Raw genomic sequence first — 15,912 nt, forward strand, 5'->3', positions numbered from 1 at the left:
ACCTCTAAAGGAGCGATTGTTACTGAGAGGTGTTAATAGTTCATCATTAATCTATAAATCATGTTTGGAAATCACTGTTAGAGTATGCAGACCTGAGGACTTTTTTATAGATCACTAAACTTTAATCTGAATGTCTATGAACCCCTTAAACTACCATGTAGAATTTTATATATGTGTTCGCTTTTGTGGAAAGGGGGCAATCATGGTATTTATCCAAGGGATTAAAAATGTTAAGAATCTCTGCTGTAGGGATGCCTGGGTGGTTCAGTTGGTTAAGTGTCTGCCTTCAGCTCAGGCAGTAACCCCAGCGTCCTGGCATTGAGTCCTGTGTCAGGCTCCTTGCTCAGCAGGGAAACTGCTTCTCCCTCTGCCTGCTGCTCCCCTGCTCGTGCTCACTCTGTCTCTTTTTCTCTGACAAATAAATAAAATCTTTTGAAAAAACCAAAACACTGTGATTGTGTGGAAAAAAAATATCTCTGCTGAAGACGAAATCTTGATAAGATCCTTGCCACTGTCTTACACTGTCCACACCTTTTCACCTTCCTCTGATAGTAGCTTGTTAACAAGCTACTATCTCTTATTACTTCTTTTACCTCATCTCGTGGGGCCGGGTATGATTGTTCTAACCATTCCTTTCTTGGACTAGACACCAAGATATTCCAGCCTTAATACTGGTATTTTTCTTATATTATCCTTTCCCTTTGAGTACTGATATTTCTTCTGTTGAGTCTCTCCATTACTTAGAAATAATCGTTGGAGTAACTCCTTCAGCTAAAACTAGCATTACTAACTCCTTGGTCTGTGTTTGTAGACTTGTAGTTTGAACTGTACATTTCTCTCTCTGTTTGAATGCTCCAAACTTACTTCATCTGCCATCCAGCCTGTTAACTGGCTATATACTCTCTGTCCCAAACCAGAAGTGTTATTTCATCCTTAATGTTTCTCTCTGACAGAGTTCTGAATTTTCCGGTTAACCCATCCTCTGTACAAAAGCCTCAAGTGGGGGTCAAATTCTACATTATTGGACCGATCTAGGTGGTCTGCATTCTCAACATTTTGAAGTTGTCCAGGGACCTACATCATAAACTGTTAACATCTCTTTTGCAACATAGACTGTTTTGGAAATATGAATGCCCTTGACACTCTCCCTAGAGAATTGCACTCAAAATTTACTAACAGATTCCATTAGTTTCTGCATTCCCTTGAAGCCTATCCATGTTTTGTAGTTTAAGAATCATTGGTGCAGGGGCGCCTGGGTGGCTCAGTCCGTTAAAGCCTCTGCCTTCGTCTCAGGTCTCGATCCCAGACTCCTGGGATCGAGCCCTGCATCGGGCTCTCTGCTCACTGGGAAGCCTGCTTCTCTTCCTCTCTCTCTCTCTCTCTGCCTACTTGTGATCTCTGCCTGTCAAATAAATAAAATCTTAAAAAAAAAAAAAGAATCACTGGTGCAACCCATCAAGGGAACTTGCTTTCCTCATAATTTTTGGACTATTACTTATCTGTACTTTTAATCTTTTTTTTTCCTTAATTTTTAGTTTTAGTTTATAAATTCTAGTTAGTTCACATACAGTGCACTATTGGTTTTGGGAGCAGAATTCAGTCATTCATTACTTAAAATACAACACCCAGTGCACAAGATAACAAGTGCCCTGCGTAATACCCATCACTCATTTAGCCCATCCCCAACCCAGGTCCTCCATCAACCCTCAGTTTTTTTCTCTATCATTAAGAGTTACGGTTTTTCCCTCTTCCCACCCCCTCATATGTTTATCTGTTTGTTTCTTAAATCTCACACGAGTGAAATCATACGGTATTTGTCTTTCTCTGACTGGTTTCACTTAGCATGATACACTCTAGCCCCCGTGTCACTGCAAATGGCAAGAATTCATCCTTTTGATGACTGAGTAATATTCCATTGTATATACATACCACATCTTTATTCAATGTACTTTTCAGTTCTTAAACTATTAGTATCTATTCTGTCATTAAAATCTGTTACTAGAGCTTCATCTTCACTCTCTCCATGAAACCTTCCCAAATCCCTTTTTCTTTGTTGGATTGGAAGCTGCAAGAGAGGAGAATAATCTTACACTTTATTTCCTCACATTGCCTTTTGCTTTGGTGTATTATGCCTAGCAATCTGCTAGCCATGGGACAATTGTAGAAATTACTGCTTCATTCTCTTACATTAGTTCACAAGAAAATTAAAAATAGATGATTTGGGGGTGCCTGGATGGCTCAGTGGGTTAAAGCCTCGGCCTTCGGCTTGGATCATGGTCCCAGGGTCCTGGGATCAGGCCCTGCATGGGGCTCTCTGCTCAGCAGGGAGCCTGCTTCCTCCTCTGTCTGCTTCTTTGCCTACTTGTGATCTCCATCTCTCAAATGAATAAATAAAATCTTAAAAAAAAATAGATGATTTTAACATCTTTTAAACTTTGGTTTTGTGGCCTCTGAATAGTCATTGGCTGCAATTTTAGCTCTTCTTTCTCTACCTGCAAAAATTCCACCTGCTTTGGTGTAGTACATGAGAAATTTCAAAACACATTTAGACTAGTAGATAGGACTGACTGTTTTAATGGTCATTATCAATTTCATTATTAGTTTTTTAGAGTATGTATATCCTCAGTAGGGTAGTTTCATTAATACTAGAGAAAATACTTGTTTGAAAGTATTTTAACTGTTAGATTAATTTATGCAAACCTACCTGGTTTGCCATCTTTGGGTGATTATACTTTCTTTGGGCTTGTAGGTGAACATAAAAAGGAAGAAATATTTGTCCCAGGTAATACAGTACTATACTTTGTATCATAAAGGCATGCTTACAGTTGCTGTTGCTTTAAAGCCTTCTGAAATGTAAACACTGTAGCCAAATAAAAGATAAAGATGTGTGAATCTTTATTCATTCATCTATTCATGAAATAACATGGTTTGCCTGGTTATTCTAGGCCCTAGGAAAGCAGCACTGAACAGAAACAGAACCCCCACTGTCACAAAAATCTTATTGGGGTTAACCATAAAAGATGTCTTAAAAGTATAAAAGATGTCATAAAAATATAAGTGCATATGGAGAATAACCAACATGATAGAACAGTGCTGGGGATGAGGAAGGTTTTTGCAAAGAATAGAGCAATGATGTAAAAGCAAGCCATACAAAAATGTGGCGAAGTACACAGACTGGGTGCAGGAAGGAAAACAGCTCTGCCTTTTTGAGGAGGTTCTCAAATGCCACTATTGCTGGAGCTCTGGTGAGCAAAGGTAAGAGTGGAAGATGATGTAAGTAAAGGCTAGATCACTTAGGACCTAGGCCACACTGAAGTGTGAAAGAAAAACCACTGGAAAGTTTGAGTAGGGGCATGACATGACCTATTTAACATGTTTTTAAAGTTCTCTGGCTATTGTGTGGACAAGCAAGGAGATTGGTTAAGGATCTATTACAAGTCCAGGTGGAGGATGATGTGACCTTCAGTAAATTACTTTTTTTTTTATGCCTCTACTTCCAAGTGTAAAATAAGACTAATAATACTCCCTCCCTCATACTGTTAGGAGAATTAAATGAGTCAACATATGTAAAGTATATCCTGACACATGAATACGCTATGTAATATCCCGTTTGGTAAACTGTAGAAGACGGTATGAGTGGAACTGATTTGCCATGAAAATCACCTTGAATTTAATATTCCCTTCAGTTGATTTCATTTCTAAACAGGAAAAAAGAACAGAAAATCAGCATAATATGGCTTATCCACACATCTTCAGCCCAGCAGTTTTTGGGAAGCCAGAGTGAATTTTTTTTTTAATTTATTTATTTATTTGACAGAGAGAGAGAAGCAGGTGGAATAGCAGGCAGAGGGAGAGGAAGAGGCAGGCTCCCTGCTGAGTAAGGAGCCTGACACGGGCTTAATCCCAGGACCCTGGGATTAGGACCTGAGCTGAAGACAGTTGCTTAACCAACTGAGCCACCCAGGTGCCCCAGGAGTGAAAATATTTAATGGTGCTTTTTTTTTTTTTTTTTTTTTTTTTTTTTGACAGAGAGAGAGAGATCACAAGTAGGCAGAGAGGCAGGCAGAGAGAGAGAGGGGGAAGCAAACTCCCCACCAAGCGGAGAGCCGGATGTGGGGCTCGATCCCAGGACCCTGGGATCATGACCTGAGCTGAAGGCAGAGGCTTTAACCCACTGAGCCACCCAGGCGCCCCTTAATGGTGCTTTTTGCACCATCCCCATGACCTCAAAATACTTGGCATGGGGTTGTTCACTTAGCATTGTGGTCCAGTGAAAATAGCAGTAGAATGGAAATGAAAAGATTTCACTGGGTACATTACTGTGAGCTTCATTTGTAAGGTACAACTAAATATGTTTTCTGCCTACTTCACAGAGTGGATAAAATGACAAGATACTGTACACGGAAGCTTCTCAGAAATCAAAAGTAGCTAAATGCATGGTGCAAAAAAGTAAGGATTTGAGTAGCAGTTACGTGCAAGATCCTGGGGATGTAGCAATGAATGAGATCCAATTTCTGCCCTCAATGAATTTTGGAGTCTTTCAGGGGCAGACAATTTCAAAACACTACATTGTCTTAATATGGAGTAAATGGTCAGGGATTCTGAGTACACAAAGAAGGAAGGGATTTAAAGAACAAATATATATTGTGAATGAATGTACTCTTTGTATACAGAGTTGTCTTATTTTTTAAATTGTATCCCTAGCAACCAATATATGCCAGATGCTAACACATACAAAGTATTTAGTAAATATTTGTTGAGTGAATAAATGTGCAAAATCCCATAGGTATAGCAACAAAGAACCACACATAACTAAATGTCGAGTATTACATGCAAGGGGACTAGGGAGTGAGTAACAGAAGACCTATGTGGGTTGGGGAGATAGAAAGTAGAGGCCAGGGGCACCGGGGTGGCTTAGTGGGTTAAAGCCTTTGCCTTCGGCTCAGGTCATGATCCCAGGGTTCTGGGATTGAGCTCTGTGCCAGGCTCTCTGCTCAGCCCGGAGCCCACTTCCTCCTCTCTCTCTGCCTGTCTCTCTGCCTATTTGTGATCTCTGTCTGTCAAATAAATAAATAAAAATATTTTTAAAAACAACAACAAAAAAAAAACAGTAGAGGCCAAACCACAAAGGGTGTTACATGATAGGCTTTTAGATATCTTGAGGGTAGAAGAATGGCATCAGATAAATTATTTGTTTTAAAGATTTTATTTATTTATTTGACAGAGATATAAAACACAAGTAGGCAGAGCAGCAGGAAGAGGGAGAGGGAGAAGCAGACTCTTCACTAAGCAGGGAGCCTGATGTGGGACTCAATCCCAGGACCCTGGGATCATAACCTGAGCCTAAGGCAGCTGCTTAACCAACTGAGCCACCCAGGTGCCCCAGATAAATTCTTTAAAAGACCACTCAGGAAGACTCGTCTCAAAAATGGCAGATTAACAAAAACAAAAACAAACAAAAACAGATAAAATCCATATACTTATATCCTGTTTGCAACAAAACCTGATGAAAATGACATAAGCAATACAACCATAGGAGTCCATAACAGAATTCTGAGGAATTTTTGGAAGCTACATAGAGTATGGGATCAAGCCTGAAGCAGAAACTAAAACTGAATTCTTTTATAAAGTCAGTCTTCTGAGAACAGAATCACCACTAAGGTTGTGGTTTTTAACCTCGGGTGGGGTGGGGCTGTTGCATAAAAACACCTTTGAAGAATCCAGTGAAAACTATAGAACTGTTCCTCAGAAAAAATTACACATTTTGAGTATATCAGATGTCATCTGAACTCCCTTGCCCTCCTGAAATCTAAGCATAATTAGCTTAAAATCCCTGACAGTTCCACAATGAAAGTTCACAACTCTTTCCATGATTTTTACTAATTCACAGAGATTATATTCTCCTGAGATAGAGTTCATTAGACCAGCAGTGCTGTCTTTACATTATACTATATTGATTAGACATGAAATGTACCAGGCACCACTGGACACAACCAGGAGCTGGACATACCTTCTACTCTGAAGGAACTCAAATTAGGGAAGAAATAGGCAAAAACTCCTGTTAAAAAGTTGAGTACCAAATATGTGCCAGGCAGTGTGCTAGATCCTAAAGATACTGTGGTAAAAGTAAATGTGGTCCCTGTCCTCAAGAAAATGATATCCATATAAAGAGATAGGCTTCAAACGATGAGTGCTCAGAAGTAGAGAGCTATATCAGAGAATAATGGGGGATGTTGCCTGGTTTGCAAGATCAGATAAGTACTTTTTAAAATCTGGACGCAGGTACAGAAATACTGAAGGATAAAAAGAATAGGATGCTGGGAAAGAGAGAGGAAGTGGCAGGAGTTAGTGGACTCGGACAATATTTGGGTCTTCAGGGGCATTCAATAAAATGCCCCCTCGTTTTTAAGAACTCAACAGATACTCGGTTCCGACACTCAAATATATCTTGATATGTAAGCTCTTACAAAAACCCCTACGTCTTTGTGTTGAGTGCCAGCACATGCTAGGATGCATGAAGTATATGTTATCCCCAGAACAATAATAATATTTTCCCTATTTTACAGTCGGGAAAACTGGGACTCTGATAAATAACTTGCTCACAAGAGTCGCAGAGGCAGGAACTGAGCCCTGGCATTCTCATCCCTTACACCTCATCCTTTGGCCTTACTGCCGACTGTTCCTGAACTGGAGCTCACAGCGCAGCCAAGGGGGTTTCATCAAACGTGCTTTGCACTTGTTCGTTCTTTTTTTCTTCTGTGCCTTTCCCCATATTCGCTTCTCTGCTAGAATTTTATTCAGACCCTACCCCTAAATCGCCTTTAACGATCCTTTTCAAATATAATTCCTCTATGAAGGAATTTCTCCAGCAGCAAAGAGAGGCCGTTTCTCTCCCCACTCTCCTTCAAAGGACTCCCTAAGGTTTCTAGTTAGTACTTGTACCACCCTATAGACTTTCCTCTCTTCCCTAGATCGTCATTCAGTTGCGTCCGCCTCGTGGGACAGGGGTGCTGCCTCGCCAGCTGCTGTAGCCCCAGAAACGCAGGCTGCTTTGAGCCAAAACTGTCTGGTGAACCCCCTCTCAACCCCTCCCGGGGTCCGACACCTCGTTCCTTCATACCAGCTTCAGGTAAGGTGTTTCAATTCTTTCTATCCACACAAATTTCTAGCGAAGACGGCTAAGATTACTAACTCCAACACTGACTCAGGGATACCAACGCTTCCGAATCCAAGACGCTTAGCAACCACCGGCTTCCTCCTCCGCTTGGCCACCTCCGAGATCCTCTTCCGGGGCAGAGGTCGCCCCGCCCCGCCCCTCCCCGCGTCTCCTCCAAGATGGCGAGCGGCGGTGGTGGGGGGGTTTCGGTGTCTGCGCTCTGGGGTGAAGTAAACCGTTATGGTCAGAACGGTGACTTCACGCGCGCTCTTAAGACCGTCAACAAGAGTAAGTGCTGGGGCGGGTCCAGGCCGCAGGGAGGATGCGGCCTCCTTCCGGCGCGCGCGACCACCTCGGAGCAGACGCGGGGATCGGAGATCCTGCCGGCGGCGGCGCGCGGGGGTCCGAACACCTGGCGGGCGCGGGTTGCGGCCGCTCTGCTCCACCTCTTCAGCCCTGGGCCAAGGGTTGCTTAGAGCCACGTGTACTTCGCTCTTTACCCATCGCGGGGTAGCGAGGGTGGAATTTAAAGAGACCGCAACTCCATGCGCCTTTTTGAAACTGTTTTCTTACTCGACTCCTCCGTTTTTACTCCTTAATTCGCAAATATGTCACATCACCACCTTTTTTTCCATCCTTTTAGAAGAGTGATCAAGACAGTATTGCTGAGGGAGCTTTTTCTTTAGGGCCGCATCGCAGGGAGGAATCTGCTAGGGACACGTAGTTTTGAAGCTGGAGCTGACAAGGTGGGAGCTGTACAGACTGAGGGGAGAGGGGAGAGGGCTGGATGTGGATGTTGGGCCTGTCACTCTCATAGATAAAATTTCTCTCCGGTGTCATTGGATCAGAAGATGTGTGTGTGAAAGCATTAACATTCGAAATAACGTCGGAAGAAAAGTTTGGCTTGTTTTTTTTTTGTTTTTCCGTTTTGGGTTTTTTGTTTTTTGATTGTTTTTGCCCTGTAACTAATAATCTTTTTTTTCTTTTTTAAGATTTACTTATTTATTTATTTGACAGACAGAGATCACAAGTAGGCAGAGAGGTAGGCAGAGAGAGACGCGGAAGCAGGCTCCCCGCTGAGCAGAGAGCCCTATGCGGGTCTGGATCCCAGGACCCTGAGATCATGACCTGAGCTCGATCCCAGGACCCTGAGGTCGATCCCAGGACCCTGAGATCATGACCTGAGCTGAAGGCAGACGCCTTAACCCACTGAGCCACCCAGGCGCCCCTGTAACTAATAATCTTAAGTCAGCTGCCTTTGGTATGAGGTTTACTTATTATATTCATGTATCCTTTACTGTGTAATTGCAGTAAGGCCATGCTTTTTAATGCTCTCTGCCATGGTAAATTCTTTACTGAAGATGCAGCCTGTGTTTGGTAGATTTGAAAAAGTGATTACAAAGACAGGGTTTGGCTCTTTAAAGCAGTAACATACAAAGTAAGTCAGTAGCATACATGATTGTATAATTTTCAGTATCCTATTGTTAATGTGAAAAGAAGTGATTGTGCCACAGTGCACTTTCGATGATTTCAGACAGTAAGGAAACTGATTAAGGAACTGATTAGAGTTAATTCGATTCCTAAACTTGTTTTGAATTAGCTTTAGCCTTTGGCTAAACCTGCAACCAGTACTATTCAGTAGCAGTGTAGTAAGTATTTTGCAGAAATTATTTAATCACGGTTGGTTTTTTTTTTTTTCAGTTTGTTGATCGGTACATAATTCTCTTAATTGGTGAAAATTTATATGATTCTTACACAGAATTGGGTTTCTAACATTGTCCAGGGGCAAGGAGGGTGATAGGGGTCATTTTGACACTAAAGAGCTGTTTAGCTTTGAAACTTTGCTACCCGAGTCTTTCCTTGTCCTCTTTTGGTGTGTTGTCTTATGTGAAAAGGGAAATTTTGAAAGGTTTTTGGAAGTACTGCCAGCAAAATAAGTGGCATTTGTATATTTTACAACTTAAAGATTTTTACTATTCTCATTTAATCTTCTTAATAAACTTTCATACTCTTTGTAGATCAGAAAACTAACATTTGGCAGTGAAATGATTTGCCCATGACCTAAAGACACTAACGCAAGCTTGTATTCAAACCTGAGTCATTTTTGCTTCCAAATTCTACATGAACTTTTTTCTTTCTTGGTGAACTTTCTTTCTTTCGATTGGTGAAATGTATAGGATGTAGCATGTGTCCTAAGGTGAAAAAACTGGAGAAAAATAGGTTCTTAGTTCTTTATTTCATTATTTAAAATTTTCTTTTTGCTACATGCATCTTGGGAATCTCATTGGAAATCTTACTAAATTATAACTGCCTTTTTGCCGCTTCCTAAGTTAAAAATGATCAGTCATTTTCTTTAATGTTTCAACTAATTGTTGTTGCTGCTATACAGTTGGAAGTGTAGCTTCTTGAGGCAAGGGGTGGGAAAATTTAGTAAAAATGTGAGAAGGAAATGGATTTTAAACTTGTTTTCCTAAAATTGTTCTCTAGTACTGCAGATCAACAAGGATGATGTAACTGCCCTACACTGTAAAGTGGTATGCCTTATCCAAAATGGAAGTTTCAAGGAAGCCTTGAATGTCATCAATACTCACACTAAAGTGTTAGCCAAGTAAGTGATTCAGTTAGTTGTTTGTGCAGTTATTAGAAATATGGTTACCATAGCTACAACCATTTCCATGTTATTTCTTTTTTCCTCACTATTCAGTGATTTTTTTACCTTCCTTCCTTTTTTGCTTGGAAGTAGTGTTTCTGAAACTGGAAGGAGCAGTAGTGTCTTCTTTTCTGCTTTAGGGAGCCTTTTTCTTTACCTCTGTCTTCCCTTTGAACCACTAAGTAGCAGGTAAACTGCTGAAGGATATGGGTCAGAAATGTAATGAATTTTTGGAGGATATAAGGAGAACAATTCAGAAGTTTAATTTAAAAAGTCAGAGGGTGGAACATGTAGGGTAGGATGTGTAAGTAGAGGCCTTTAGAATGGTATGACAGTATATAAATGTATTTATATATACATTTATATACTTATATATACATATATATTTATATACTTATATATTTATATATATACATATACACATACATATACACTTATATATGTATATATACATATATATGTATATATACACATATACACTTATATATGTATATATATGTATACACACACACACACACATTTATCAGTATATAAGTCAGGTATAGCCTGACCTTTGTGCTTACCTCCTTTGAGAATTATTGAGGTGAGTATGATTTTAGGTCAAGATCGTTTGGTGTCAGAGTTCTTCAGCAGTCTTTAGAATATCTCAGATTTGCTGTTGTTAATCTTTTTCATTTATTTAATTTATCATTTCATGAAATGTGAATTTATATTCTAAATTTTTACTGTAATTTGATTTTTATTTATAGTTATGCCTAATTCCCCAATAGAAATATGTATAAAATAAAGTTTTGGGGGGCACCTGGGTGGCTCAGTGGGTTAAATCCTCTGCCTTCAGCTCAGGTCATGATCCCAGGGTTCTGGGATTGAGCCCTGCATCAGGCTTTCTGCTCGCTGGGGTGCCTGCTTCCCTTCCCCTGCTCTGCCTGCCTCTCTGCCTACTTGTGATCTGTTTCTGTCAAATAAATAAATAAAATCTTGGGCACCTGGGTGGCTCAGTGGGTTGGGCCTCTGCCTTCCACCCGGGTCATGATCCCAGGGTCCTAGGATTGAGTCCTGAGTTGGGCTCTCTGCTCAGCAGGGAGCCTGCTTCTCCCTCTCTCTCTCTCGGCCTGCCTCTCTGCCTACTTGTAATCTCTCTCTGTCAAGTGAATAAATAAAATCTTTGGAAAATAAATAAATAAAATCTTTTAAAAAAATAAAGTTTTTGGCAGCATATTTACTCTTTAATGAAATACTGGATTATAAAGTTGACACTTGAGCATCTCAGGGGTTGGGGTACCAACCCTCTGCACAGTTGAAAATCTTTGTATGACTTTAGACTCCTCAAAAACTGTACTGATAGGGACACCTGGGTGGCTCACTTGGTTGGACGACTGCTTTCAGCTCAGGTCATGATCCCAGAGTCCCGGGATCGAGTCCCGCATCGGGCTCCCAGCTCCATGGGGAGTCTGCTTCTCCCTCTGACCTTCTCCTCACTCATGCTCTCTCTCACTGTCTCTCTCTCAAATAAATAAATAAAAAATCTTTAAAAAAAAAAAACAAAAAACTGTACTGATAGCCTACTATTGACTGGAGGCCTAACAGATGACATAAATAGTTGATTAACATGTATTTTTATGTTATATGTATTGTATACTATATTTTTAGGTTAGAGTAAGCTAGAGGAAAGAAAATGATATTAAAATCATACGAGAAAATATATCTAAGGTGCTATACTATATTTATTGGAAAAAATCCACAAATCAGTGGACTCAGGCAGTTCAAACCCATATTCAAATGACAACAACTATATAGTATACTTTTTGTATAAGAAAAGGAGGATATAAGAATTTATATGTGTATTTTCCTCTACTTGCAGAAACAAACACTAGATAGAGAAACAGTGAATAAAAGTCACTTGTAGGGGTGCCTGGGTGGCTCATTTTTTAAGCAGCTGCCTTCAGCTCAGGTCATGTTCCTAGATCCTGGGATTGAGCACCACATCCAGGAGCCTGCTTCTTCCTCTCCCTGCTACTCCCCTGCTTGGGCTCTCTCTCCTTCTGTCAAGTAAAGGAATAAAATCTTTAAAAATAAGCAAATAGGGGAGCCTGGGTGGCTCAGTCATTAAGCGTCTGCCTTCAGCTCAGGTCATGATTCCAGAGTTCTGGGATCGAGCCCTGTATCGGGCTCCCCCGCTTGGACTCCCTGCTTGGCGGGAAGCCTGCTTCTCCCTCTCCCACTCCCCCTACTTGTGTTCCCTCTCTTGCTGTGTCTCTCTCTGTCAAATAAATAAATAAAATATTTTAAAAATTAAAAAATAAAAATAAATAAGTGAAACTCCAAAATGAGTTTCAAGTGTCACATTAATGTAGATGGGTTGTCAATGTAGATAGGCCATGTTTTTATTGTTGTGTGTTTATCAGTTGTTTGGTTACAAGTACTATGTTCTTTTAAGATTTTAGTTACCTTTTCTTTGCTGTTCATTTGCTTTTTGAACACATTTATATGGCTTATTTGATGAGTAGAGCTAAGATACTTCTGTAATAACTCATTTAGAATAGTGTTCAGGGGCACCTGGGTGGCTCAGTTGGTGGAGCACATGACGCTTGATCTCAGGGTTGTGAGTTAGAGTCCCATGTTGGGTGTGAAGATTACTGAAAAAAAAAATCTTGAAAAAAATAATAGTGTTCAGATTGTATTTAGTTACTTGATTTCATGATTTCATTCTTAAATGTTTGTTTCAAAGGTCTGTTAATTCTAAGATTGTCCATGAAAGCCAGAGAGGCAAGGGAAATGGATGTAATGTTTTCTGCCACTTGGGAACTGATTTTCAGGCATGTTACTAAACTTTGTTGGTTTCCTCATCTATTGTTTGTTTGTTTGTTTGTTTTTGAGATTTTCTTTATTTACTTGACAGAGAGAGAGCACAAGCAGGGGGAGCAGCAGAAAGAGAGGGAGAAGTAGGCTTCCCGCTAGGCAGGGAGTCCGATATAAGACTGGATCCCAGGACCCTGGGATCATGATCTGAGCCGAAGGCAGACGCTTAACTGACTGAGCCACCCAGGTGCCCCTTCCTCATCTATTGTTTTTTTTTTTTTTTTAAGATTTATTTATTTATTTGACAGACAGAGATCACAAGTAGGCAGAGAGGCAGGCAGAGAGAGAGAGGAAGGGAAGCAGGCTTCCCGCCGAGCAGAGCGCCCGATGCGGGGCTCGATCCCAGGACCCTGGGATCATGACCTGAGCCGAAGGCAGCGGCTTTAACCCACTGAGCCACCCAGGCGCCCCTCTCATCTATTGTTAATAGAGATTAAATGACTTACTATAGAACAGGTGCTTACAGCAGTGTGTGGCATATAGTGGATGCTCTGCAGTGTTAACTAATGATCAGATACTGTTTTTTTGTTTTGTTTTGTTTTTCTTTTTCAGTAATTCTCTTTCCTTTGAGAAGGCATATTGTGAGTACAGGCTGAACAGAATTGAGAATGCCTTGAAGACAATAGAGAGTGCCAATCAGCAGACAGACAAATTAAAGGAGCTTTATGGACAAGTGGTAATTACTGCTTTAAAGTACATGTTGACAATCATCCTGAGTGGGCATGACTGTACCTGTAGTGAGGAGCAGGGATGAGGTACCTTAGCCCATCCTGATGCTCCACAAAACTTGCCACCAAACCAATTCTTGAGGTTTGAACATATTCTCTCCTATTGATCTTCACACAAACAGTTGCATATATAATAATTTGTGAATAAATTATTTCTCCAGGGTAATTAGAAAATTAGAATTAAAAACTATCCTATAAACTTTGACTTTTTTAGTTGGGAAGATGAAGGCCAGGGATATACTAATACAGTTTTGAAAATGTATTTCTTTCTAGCTTTAAACACATTTTGTTTTAAGGTTAAAATAACATAAATCATGATAGATAAGAATTTGGATGAATTTAACTAGTTTATGAATTCCTCAAAACTATCTTATTCTGAAAGGGCTTGAGAGACTTCATTAAGCTTAATGTAAAAAAAGAGCTATTAATGATGAGAGGACAGAAATGTTTTAGAAGTAACTAAACCCTCTTAAAGATTTTTAAAATGTCAGGGCAAATAATGTAATATATGTATTGTCCCCAAGAGATAGTAAGAGTTAAATAATACATACAGGTTGGAGAAAGATTTGGACAAGTTCATGGATTGTAGGTTTATAAAGAACTTTTAAGGTAAGCTGGGCAAATTTAGGGTAAATGCCAACATTCTGAGTTTGATGAAGGGCATGAGTCTTGGTCATTTATAGTTGACTTAATTTACCCAGAGTGGCAGTTGTTATTGCCCTTTGAGAACAACTTGAATGAAATAAGCAAGAATTATATTTTATGTACTTGGTATTAACCCTATCCTAGCTTTTCCCTGTCTGGGAGAAGGAAATGATTAAATATAGTGAACTCCTAAGAAATATTAAGTCCTTTTGTTAACATCTAATTTTGTTCCTGTTCACTGGGGCTTAAGAGTCGTTTTGTGGGTGGGAAAATTTTTTCATTGTAAGTCAGATTTAGGTAGCAGGGTGATTCTTTGGACAGGTTTTCTTTCACAACCCACTTAGGCACTTTCCTAGCCTCAGGAAGGAGGTAATACAATGACTTCTATTTGAATCATGGCTGTAGATCTACAGTATAGTAGAGATTCATTCATTCCAAGTTTTTGGAAGAGTTAGTAGCACCCAGAACTAATTGAAAAATTGTAAGGGAAAGACTGTTGACTGCCTGTATCATGCTGAATAAGCTTTCCTACTTAGTGATTCAAAAAAGGGTTTATATAATATTTGAGGCATAATACTACATTTGTCTTCCCCTCTGATCTTTTACTTGGTATTTGTCCCCGTAGTTATACCGGTTAGAACGCTATGATGAATGCTTAGTGGTGTATAGAGATCTCGTCCGAAACTCCCAAGATGATTATGATGAAGAGAGAAAAACAAACCTTTCAGCCGTAGTTGCAGCTCAAAGCAATTGGGAAAAAGTGGTTCCAGTGAGTATCCCTGTGTACCCACACAGCTATGGAATGAGATTCCTGTCTAGTGTTTGACTGGTATTTTGCTCCATGACAGGAGAACTTGGGCCTCCAAGAAGGCACACACGAACTATGCTACAATGCTGCATGTGCTCTGATAGGACAAGGCCAGCTGAGCCAAGCAATGAAAATCCTGCAAAAAGCTGAAGGTTGGAAGTTTATTAAAATTATGTGTGATTGTAATGTGCGTATAACTTAAAACATTATTTCCAAAAATTGAATTTGATATTTGTGAGACTTATAATTGGAAACTATATAATTGGAAATTACATGATGCAGTAAGAATTTCTCAAAGTTCATCTAGCCTTTCTCTTGGCATTTTAGCATATCTTCCCTATTTGTGTCTAAACCCTAAGCCAGAGTACTTGTCCATTTTCATCCATACCAGACCTTATTTTTGAGGTTTTTTAATAAGTTACTGTGAGTGTTAAATGTAAATTGAGTTAATGTCAAGCATTTATAATAGTACCTAGCATATATAACATAAACATCTAACAAGTATTGGCTGTCATCATTTTTTTTTCAAAGATTTTATTTATTTATTTGACAGACAGAGATCACAAGTAGGCAGAGAGGCAGGCAGAGAGAGAGGAGGAAGCAGGCCCCCCGCCGAGCAGAGAGCCTGGGATCATGACCTGAGCCGAAGGCAGAGGCTTTAACCCACTGAGCCACCCAGGCACCCCTTGGTTATCATTATTAAGCTGGCATTCAGGTACGGTGATAATCAGTGTGCCTGTGTGTGTATACTGCATTTATATTGGTAACACCATTCAAGCACAGTTTAACTCCCCTTAGTATGTTTTCACATGCAACATTTACATGCTTTGAAGCTTTTGGTTAAGAAAAAAAGAAAAATAGTCTTATTACCTTATGTTTGGTTTCAACTCCAAAAACATGTAGACTTTTCTTTTGCATACATATTTCCCTGGAAGTTATAAAAGTGATGTAGGGACTGCAGTGACAGTGGGGGTGAAAAAGGTGAAGGAGGGTCAATTTTAAATGTTGAAGGTTAAAATAAAAGCAGAATTTGGAGTATCATGAGAAGAAAAGTATGCTTGAGAAT

At 40.0% G+C, this 15,912-nt stretch overlaps 1 protein-coding gene across 1 annotated transcript in view; it reads left to right on the forward strand.

The window, feature by feature from the left end:
- Positions 1–7,293: 7,293 nt before the first annotated feature.
- SRP72 (signal recognition particle 72) overlaps positions 7,294–15,912 on the forward strand; it is a 30,837-nt gene continuing 22,218 nt past the window's right edge. Inside the window, 5 exon segments of the mRNA XM_047719379.1 lie at positions 7,294–7,444; positions 9,644–9,764; positions 13,218–13,341; positions 14,664–14,807; positions 14,887–14,998. Coding sequence (XP_047575335.1) covers positions 7,336–7,444; positions 9,644–9,764; positions 13,218–13,341; positions 14,664–14,807; positions 14,887–14,998 — 610 coding nt within the window. The 5' untranslated portion in view covers positions 7,294–7,335.

This window comes from Lutra lutra, chromosome 2 (assembly GCF_902655055.1).
Source record: "Lutra lutra chromosome 2, mLutLut1.2, whole genome shotgun sequence".
Taxonomy (NCBI): Eukaryota; Metazoa; Chordata; class Mammalia; order Carnivora; family Mustelidae; genus Lutra; species Lutra lutra.